The sequence below is a fragment of the Cynara cardunculus genome (assembly GCF_001531365.2).
Source record: "Cynara cardunculus var. scolymus isolate 2C chromosome LG 9, CcrdV1, whole genome shotgun sequence".
Classification (NCBI taxonomy): domain Eukaryota; kingdom Viridiplantae; phylum Streptophyta; class Magnoliopsida; order Asterales; family Asteraceae; genus Cynara; species Cynara cardunculus.
In genome coordinates this window covers 17,242,782-17,252,790 of record NC_037536.1, presented here as the reverse complement: position 1 = coordinate 17,252,790, position 10,009 = coordinate 17,242,782, and the positions used below count along the sequence as shown (strand labels likewise).

At 35.9% G+C, this 10,009-nt stretch overlaps 1 protein-coding gene and 1 pseudogene across 1 annotated transcript; both read right to left on the bottom strand.

Moving 5' to 3' along the window:
* Positions 1-316: 316 nt before the first annotated feature.
* Positions 317-2,524, bottom strand: LOC112517934 (SUMO-conjugating enzyme UBC9-like). Its single transcript, XM_025125363.1, has 5 exons — positions 2,414-2,524; positions 2,030-2,194; positions 991-1,118; positions 758-862; positions 317-678 (listed from the first exon to the last, which is right to left on the bottom strand). The coding sequence occupies exons 2-5, from the start codon at positions 2,097-2,099 to the stop codon at positions 535-537; spliced, it is 447 nt and encodes a 148-aa protein (XP_024981131.1). The 5' UTR covers positions 2,100-2,194; positions 2,414-2,524; the 3' UTR covers positions 317-534.
* A 1,222-nt stretch (positions 2,525-3,746) lies between these two features.
* On the bottom strand, positions 3,747-7,714 carry LOC112517867 (annotated as a pseudogene).
* Between the last annotated feature and the right edge of the window lie 2,295 nt (positions 7,715-10,009).

Here is a 10,009-nt window from a genome sequence, read left to right as displayed (position 1 = left end):
AATAAGATGTTTACCTTCTATCTGATTATATTTATCAATAATTAGTTACACGAGTTTAAATATAAAGTTTTAATAAATTATACTTATACATAATTTACTTATACTTTTGAATTTTAATTAATATGAATCAACATACAATATTTCATACATTAAAAATAATTTTTAAGAATTTTTATCAAATACTTTATAATATAATACAAATTTATTTAGAGAATCTATAATGGGTTCTTAAAAAAGTGCTTAATTTAATAAGTTGGAAATGATATGACTTTGTATGTTTATAATATATAAGAAGCATTAAAAAAATGTAAAAGAATTGGAAATAAATAAGATCCATATGAAGCCAATGATTATAATCAGTTGTAATGCCATGGATTTGTGTTTGTGCAAAATGGAAACTTGGATTTTTAATACAATTTCTTCTTCTTCTAGACTTGAAATCAATTCAATATTACACAAACCAGCTGTTTCTTAACAACACCAAGAATAAAAAACCCTACCAATTTTTATTCTTCCACTCCATTCCCACTTAAATCATCCCATGGCATACTTCTGTGTCCAGCTACGAGCAGTGGCTTCGTATTTGGACTTATCAGTCTTGTACATGTGAGCGATTTCTGGCACCAAAGGGTCATCAGGGTTTGGGTCTGTTAACAGTGAGCAGATCGACAGCAAAACCTGCGCATTTTCATCACCAAGTTAAATCAACTTCTTCGACACAAAAACTAGCAAGAAATCCATAAAAGATGAGTTGAACCTTTGAGATTGTTAATGCTGGACTCCATTGTTCCTTGAGGATATCCAAGCATATGCTCCCATTGCTGTTGATGTTTGGATGGAACACCTTTGTCCTAAATGCAACCTATCAATCAAACTCTCATTTATTAACCAACAACTACACCTCCAGATGTATGCACCATTCAATTGTTGGCATTAACAACCAAATGAACATGTTCATCAGAAGATAGTGACAACCAGAGACAGCACTACCTTTGGTGGCTTGAAAGGGTAGTCAGGAGGAAAATGAATGGAAACTAAGAACACCCCACCAGAGTATGGACTATCAGAAGGTCCCATGATTGTTGCTTGCCACTGAAACATGTCCTCTGCCACAGGACCTATAAGAAACACATTGTTAGCAATACAAATAGCATCATCATTGGAGAAATTGCACTTAATAAATGTAGATAAAGATGATAAGAAACTACCCAAGTTTCATAAGCAAATCAGTCCTACAAGCAAATAAAGATTAGTACAAAATGGCACAAATACGGTTCACTATTTATGTGGTTCTAATAAAGCTTTTCTCGTAGGCCTCTGATATAAAACTAATGCATATAGAAACCCATGATCAAACTTAAGTACTTGAGTGGCTAATACATATGAACTGTCAAAAGCCAAGTTGTTTGTTTGAAGTCATCAATGTCCACATTGAAATAGAAGAATCAGTCAAAAAAGGGTAATAGTACCAACCAACTTATAAGGCATACACCTACTCAAGTTTCTCCCTTGCACCCGAAACTATCCAATTGAGAACAATTATCGAACATCATTAATCCATTCAGCAAGAATTCTATACAATGAACCTAAATCAGACATCTTTATCATTCAGCCATTAGTTACTCTGTTTTAGCAGAAAGAACCTGGTATAGATAGTTAAAATTTGTGAGAGCAAATATTGATCTGACGTCCACAAAAAAGCTAGGGCATGTCCCCTAGAGGATGGACATAACTCTTTCACATAATCTCTAGTTACTTGAACTTCATCACATAAACACCCTATAGCTTACAATTTTACATAATTAGCTGGCTCCCAAACCCAAATTCTCCAATGAACTAGAGTCCATAGATCCTCCATCACCTTGTTTCCAATGACAAAAACTGGCCAATTTAAGTGTATTTCACACTTGTTTAATATAATATACATCTACAACAGCCAACATAAACTAGCGTCCAAGCACAACCCAAAAGAACACATAGCAAAATTCCACATCACAAATAAACTTAAACAAGAAAACAATTGTTTTACCTGCGCTGCATGACGTAGGAGGGTCCTTCTGCAAATCCTTGAGCTCCTTCAAAATCCGTTTCGAAGCCATCACCAGAACAACTTACGATCTCGGAGCTATACTCTCACCACGTAAAGATAGATCGCGAGAGGACAGCAACAAATCAAACTCCGTCTAAACAAACCCTAATCCACATCAAACAAGAAACCCAGTCAACGACACAATTGAAAAACCGAAAAGCAAAATAATCAACGAGCAATTAGAGATCGATACTACCTTATCATTGTACAAGCAAACAATCGTAAATTCATCATCATGTATACACAACACAGAGGCACAAATTCAGAAACCTCGTCTGTGTATGTATAGAGATAAAAAGTAGAATTTTTAGAGAGAGAAAGTACCTGATCGAAGAAATATGGAAGCAGAACGAACGAAAATGTTGAATTTAGGGATAGGAAAGCAGATTTGAGAACCAATCGAATGGAAATGGGGGAAACAGAATTAGGGTTTCGATTTTGATTTTAGTGGGATTGGATTTATAGAGGGTTCGGATTCTAGAATTTTCTTGTGAATGTGGGGCCCAGAGAGTTGGCGTGTTATGAACGCAGGAGGTATTGGACTGTGGATGAGTTTTCCTCTTTTTCCCACTTCGGCCCAATTTTTGGCACATTTTTTTCCCTTTTTCTTTTAACCAATAAAATTATCCCCAAATTATATCAAATCCGTCATGTGATCAACTATTCGTTTTACGGGTAGTTCGGAGTCACCGTATTTGAACTTCCGTAGCCATAAGAAGATTTTTATTCCTTCATTCGATTCGAACATGAGACCTCCAAGCAATTTTGACCTTTAAAATTTAAGCTTAAACCAATTGGGCACCATCCTTGTAGTTAATTTAAGAGATTTTTGGTTCGCAGTATAAAATTTAATGAAATTGAAATTCATCAACAGATTTTGACTTTGAAAAAATTAAAATGAAGTTTAATGAAATTTGACCACATGTTTGATTGATAGAAATTGGAATCTCTATGTTTCTTTAAGAGGACGTACAACATAAGATTTACGTGATTCATCCCAAACTTCGTTCGAAACCCTCCCCCCCCCCCTCTCTCTCAATGTGTGTGTGTGTGTGTATATATATATATATATATATATATATAAGTTGTATGTTATACCCACGACACGTGTCATCCAGACACACTGCTAACGAGCCATGTAAACCTAAAGGGTCGCACATAAAGAACACTTATGCTTCCACTAAAGAAAAAATCTAAACATTTGTATCGTTTTGTGATTATTATAATTACAGGGTTTAATCTATAAATATGTATATAATTATCTTAAATGTTTTTAGATAATTATTTAAGATATTATTAGATAAATAAATAATCATTTTAAATAATGATTAAGCCTTACTAAGAGTTATGGCCAATCACGAAAACTGACCATATAAATAAGGCTTAGGGGATAAACCAAAGTAGACGATTTTGCATTCTGATAACTAGTTGTAGCCTCAAAACCCTTAGTATATAATTATAGAATTATAATTTTTTATAAAACATTATAGCCTTGACTTGATTCTTAAGACTTAAAACTTGACATTACACCCGTGTTTAGAAACTTGTATTCCTTCCGTATAACTAACTTATTCGATGGAAGTTGATGCATGCACACAACAAATGGGGGGTTGTTTGTGAGAGAATCAAAATATTTCATATTTCCCTACTTCTTTCTTCACCAACTAACAGTAACAGGTTTGAGAGAATCTACATATTTCATATTTCTCTCACCAACAAATGAGTGGTAGGTTTTTGAGTCCTTCTAATCGGAAGGAGCTCCGTTTTCGAAGTCGTATAGACGGGTCTGTTCGATCATTCTAACAACTTCATGGATGGTGGGTCGATTATCCGGGACCCGAACGACACACGCCAAACCAATCTGTAAAAATTGCACCATCTCCTCTTCAATGTCATGAAACCTCATAAGCTCGACATCGAAAACCTCAGCCGACCACTCTTCCCTTACCACCGATTGGACCCACCTCGGCAGATCCACGACCATGTCTTCTCTTCCTGGAGATTGGATCGGTTGTTTTCCAGTCAGCATCTCGAGGAGGAGGACACCAAAGCTGTAGACATCTGATTTATGGGAGTGTTTTCGGGTTTCAACAACTTCTGGAGCTCGGTATCCAGCAGTGTGGGAAGATGAGGGGGTGTTCATGAGAGGGGGTAAGCCGATATCGGAGATACAGCCATCCATATCTTGGTTGATGAGTACATTTGAGGCCTTGATGTTTCCATGACTGAACCTTGGACCTCCAATAGAATGGATATGGGCAATGCCTCTTGCAGTCCCTAGAACAATCTTCACTCTGTTTTCCCAATCTAATGGCATTCTGCCAACACCATTGTTTCCTGCGGTTTCAATACCAAACCAAATTTTAGCATCTCCAGCATTTTTCCAAATTATAGAAGAAAAAATAAGATAAAAAAAAGAAAATACATCTAACTTGGATAGTTTTCCATTTTAAAGATTTTAGCAATAATTAGGCCACCCACATGGCGCTTGCAAACACAATTGCAAATCAACTTTTGCCAAGTAGGAAAAACCTTGCAAAATTTGCAAGTCAATTTGAAAGCCACGTGGGCCACCCACTTTCCTCTAATTTTATTTTTCTTTTTTTTAATTATTTAAATAAATTATTTTTATACAAAACAATTAATTTTATAAATTAATAATGTTAATATATTTTTAATTACATTAATTATATAATAAATTAAATTATTTTAAACATTAAATTTTATAATTACATAAAATTATAATCTAATATATAAAATTATATNAATCGTTTTAATTAACATTGAATTAAAATAAAACATGTTATTAATTAAAAAATAATTAGAATGTATATATAAATAATTTATAAAATAGTTAATAAATGTTGTAGCGGGGACCACTTTTGAAAGTGTAGGTGATGTGGCACAGTTGAAAGTGTTATAGGTGAATTGCAGGTGTGTGGAGGATAATTGCAAAAGCTGATGTGGCATAATTGAAAGTGTAAATGGATTGCAGGGATGTGGATGGTCTTATATCCAATATATTCAACACCTGACAAACTACTAGCATTTAATTTGGTAGAAACATTTAATTTTGGAAGGTTTTTCAAATTTGAATACAATTTCTCTCCAACTTTATTGCAGATCAAGTTTTGGAGCATATATTGAAAGCAAAATAGTTGACTAACTCCATAATCTCAAAAAAAATTCATTTTGGGAAATCTGTATTTCTTTCTTTCTCCAACAGCTTCCCAAAATTAAAGAAACTAGCATAGTGGGGAAAATTTTCTACAAATTTAAAGAGCCCTACAAAATTATATGCACCCCTTTAGGTTTAAGACATCAAAATATATATTGAAAATATAAAATGAGGGGTTTGATGTTGACAAATGAGAAGAGAAAATTAGTAAAGAATGATATGTTTTAACAAATAGATAGAGATGTATTTATCATAACCCAAATTTAAATGGAGTAAAAAAGATAAGTTTTTTTAATTCTTCTCAAAAAGTTCTCTCTCGTCTATCAATAGAAGTAAATGGAGGAACATAAAGATTTCATTACATTAATAAATATTTATTTAATAATATAAAAAGAAAACCGTCCATTTAAAAGAAATTATAGAGAACGTGTTGTTATAATTAGGGGTGCTCAAAAACCCGATGAACCCGATGAACCCGACCAACCCAACCCGAATTTTTAAAAAAACACCCAACCCGAGGTAACCCGATGCATGATCGATAAAAAAATTAGCCAACCCGACCTTATTGGGTTGACATCGGGTCAGGCCCAAAAAAACCCGACCAACCCGATGAACCCGACCTTAACTTTAGCTTTGAATTATAGATGACAATCATGACATGACCAACCTCAACGTCAAGAAAGCGAAAGCATCGGGGTTGGAAATGTCTAAAACTATTGTTGTTGATTGATGTATTATCATTTGGTTTGAATATTTTTATTGTAATATCTAAATATTTGATGAACTTGCATATTATCTTGAATAGTCGGTCGTATTTCAAAGGAAAGTTTCCTTTATTTTTATGTGATTTTACATTGTTTAAACACACCCCGATCAACCCGACCAACCCGATCAACCCGAGCGGGTTGGGTTGGGTTGGGTTGAACTTTTGTTTGGGTTGGGTTGGGTTGAAATTTTTCAAACCGCCAACATTGGGTTGGGTTACTAAAATGGCTCCAAACCGATCAACCCGGACCGTGAGCACCCCTAGTTATAATATCTAAACAGCAAATGATTAAAAAAGTGGAAAGGGGAGTGTGAAAAATGTGCATACCATGTAAGAGGGACATTAAGCTACCCCCTTGGAAATAATCATAGACAAGAAGCTTCTCATCCTTGGAGTAATAATAAGCACGAAGAGGCACAACATTTGGGTGCTGTCCAACTCTCCCTATAATCTCCATTTGCTGTTCAAAGTCATTCCTTCCAACCGCTACTTCTTTCATCCTTTTCACAACCACAGTCATCGACTCTTCCAATTCCAACACAGCCTTGTAAGCTGTCCCAAAACTACCCTTTCCAAGCACCTCAGCAGAAGCCCGCAACAAGTCGTCAAGATCAAAGTTAAAAGAACAACCTTCAAAAAGAACCAGCTTATTATTATTTTTAATGTTTTCAAAGTACGACAAATACAACAAATAAACTCACACTTACTCACCTTCAAAGAAAACCAGCCTGTTATTTTCAGACTCTACCACCCCACTACCAAATTCCGCCCTCGGATTCTCACCCCTTCCGTCGGTGGGAGACTTCCCTCTCCGCACCCTACTTTCATCACTACTTTTATTCTTAAGAAAGCAGAAAACGAAAAGAGCAACTAAAAGTAAACCTGCAACCACTCCTCCAACTGCAATGGCTATAATAGCCCAAAATGGGAATTTCCTTTTGGGGCTGGGTCGGGAAGGAGGATGGAGGGGACAAGACTTCAGAGGTGGTCCACACAAGAAAGGGTTCCCTGTAAATGATGAATATGGGAAAGTTTTGAAGGAAGATGGAATAGAGCCGTTGAGATTATTGTAGCTCATGTTTATATGTTTGAGTTTTGAGAATGTGACATTGGGGATTGGGCCGGAAATGGAGTTATTTTGGAGGTAGAATCCAGTTAGGCTTGTCAAATACTGGATCGTTGCTGGGATATTGCCGGTGAAGGAATTGAATGATAGATCCAAGATATGCAGTCGGCGAGGAAAGAAGGCTGGAATGTTACTGGTGAAGTTGTTATGTTGAAGGAACAGAGAGCGGAGAGAAGGGAGGGAAAGGAGATCAGATGGTAAATTTCCATAGAGGCGATTCGATCTGAGGCTTAAAACTCTCAATGCATCCAACTCTCCAAGAGTATTGGGAGGTATGGGGCCATTAAGTCCAGAGGCAGGAAGTCGAACAGTAAGCACACGGGTGGCATCAGAGTTACAGGTAATCCCGACCCATGAAGTGCAGATATCAGTAGCATTGCTCCAGTCGAGCCTTGGACCATGAGGTACATCAGCAGCAAATGAAAGAAGAGCTTGTCTATCTGAGTCTAAGTCGGCACATGCCAGAGGCAGAAGGGAAAGTATGACAAAGAATGGCCAAACCCGGAGCAGTTGAGCACGGCAGAGTTTCATGAGGAACTGTTCACCCATACAAAGCTTATAAACAGACGTCAGTGGATTTTCCTGGTTCAGCACACACAAACAGAAGATTTAGATGACGATAGTGAAAGTACTTCATTTACTATGCCTAGGAAATGTGTAGGGCCGTCCCAATACTTTTGGAGACCTTGTTACACCTCATACAAAGACTATAGATCGACTTAACGAGTGATAGAATAAAAAAATATACAAGTTTATACCATATATAAGAAAAAAAGTAAAAGCCTTAACATTTATAATTGTGCTAAGGGGCTAAAACATATATACTTGGGCTAAAGGCTAAAACATGTATAATTCCACCCCAAAAATGTTGGGGCCCCTGTTCCTGTGTTCCATATCTTATATTGGAACACCCTGAAGCTGCCCTGCGAATGCATACAAAAGCAACAGGCCAAAGGTTGACAAGAAAGAGAGAAGTGCACAAAATGTTTATGTGGATTAGGCAGCAGCTTAAAGAACAAGAAACAAAATTGTCAACGTAAACTAAGAACACATCTATCTGAAACTGATGCACAATTACACTCTTCACTCTAGAAAAGGAACCTTTAACCATGCTTATATTACACTAGCAAGTAGATGAAATGGTCTTTCCCTTGTGTTTAAAGGTTCAAACACACAAAGAGTTCCAGGTACATGTTTCTCTATTTCGCACAAACAATAAAGAGCTAGCTGAGAAGAATATGATGGGCTAGGAAGGTTGAACAGAAATTAAGGTGGGATTCTAAGCCAAGTCATGGTTGTCCGGTAGTTGGGTTTCTACATGAAATCACAGGACGGACAGATTATGATTTGTTCGCTGGCTAAAAATTGCAAGCCAACTCAAAAGATCAAGCAGGTTACAACACATGTATTTAAAAAGGGGAAAAGGTATCAAATCCAGACCAGGAAGCGAAAAAGGGATTTAAAAAGAGAGAACTTCATACAGCATGTAACCATTTTGTTTCTTCCACCTTCTATTCAAAAAGCAACAAAATGGAAAGAAAAAAACCCAGGTCTTTGTTCTTTAAGTAGACGTTGTTTCAGACGCTCTATGATATTTTAAATCATATGGCAATATAGCATTTATTCACAAATTTGATAGGGCAAATCAATCTAGATTTGTACAAGAAAGCTTCAAACAGCAAAACTCTCCACAAACATATTTGATTGCTACAATGATGATTTCTAAATGTCATGTCAACTACTGCGTAGCTGGAACTCCCTTACATCAATGTTATACATAGAAGTATAGAACTTTCTAGATTTCCCATACTAAAAGCGAGGAGGCATATATCAATTTGGTTATATAAAATTATTTTTGTGGATTTGCGCATAGAATGTGAACTAGGTTTGAGATGAATTCAATTACGTAATCTACCAAACTTCTATCATTCAAAAGTAATTAACATTAGTAACACACCATCTCTGCATCATAACACTATTTTCGTACAATGAAAAACATAAAAACTCTAAATACATGAAAAACCTACTACTGTAAAAATCCGAATCTGATTACAAGTTTTAACATGTCGTTCAGATTAAGTTTCTACATAATAAATAAATTTAATCTACAAAATACAAATAGATCTGCCGAACTTTAAGCTATTGAACTTCGCATCTATTTATCTCATTTCCTACTAGGATCTAACGTCTCACCCTCCCTCGAAAAACTCTATTCGAACGAAGTATAATTAAATTGCGAATACGAACACAACCTTAACCAGAATGCATTAATTGTTAGTCAGATACACAGATTTTACGCCAGTGTCGCTCAATTGCAAATGGCATGCAAGTAAATGAACTTTTCACAGAACAAAATCACGAATCAGCACACATTTAAACTCACATAACTAAATTGCATACAAATAAACGAACTCTTGGAGACTTGGACGAGCAAAATCACACGCAGAGATTTTAACCTTACAGAACCTTTCTTATTCAATTGCTTACAAGTAAATGAAGATTTCACCGAACAAAACTACACACGCACGCGCGAATTTCAAAGCAAACTCACCTTCAAACTACTTCCGAAGATCTTATGTTTGATTGCTGAGCATTAAAAGTTCAAACTATTAAAGCAGTTATCATTTTTCAGCCAATGCACCGAACACATTCTCCTGCAAAACTCCAACAGCATTTTCTTCGCGAGATTCGGGCGATGCAGAAATTAACAGATCTTAATTTACGAGAAAGTGAAACCTGCCCAATTGAAATTGATTTGAAAGCAATGAACCAAACATCTAGAATTTCGCCAGCATTTCAACTTACACATTCAAATGCAACGTATAATAGGTCTTGCTAAACTAGATTCAA

What these genes read in the sequence shown, in the direction of transcription:
- LOC112517934 (XM_025125363.1), bottom strand. Translation starts at nt 2,099, where the DNA reads ATGGCTTCGAAACGGATTTTGAAGGAGCTCAAGGATTTGCAGAAGGAC. An exon ending in TCCTACGTCATGCAGCGCAG is followed by an intron (nt 1,119 to 2,029) that starts GTAAAACAATTG and finishes TGTTTCTTATAG; the next exon opens with GTCCTGTGGCAGAGGACATG. An exon ending in ACCCTTTCAAGCCACCAAAG is followed by an intron (nt 863 to 990) that starts GTAGTGCTGTCT and finishes TTTGATTGATAG; the next exon opens with GTTGCATTTAGGACAAAGGT.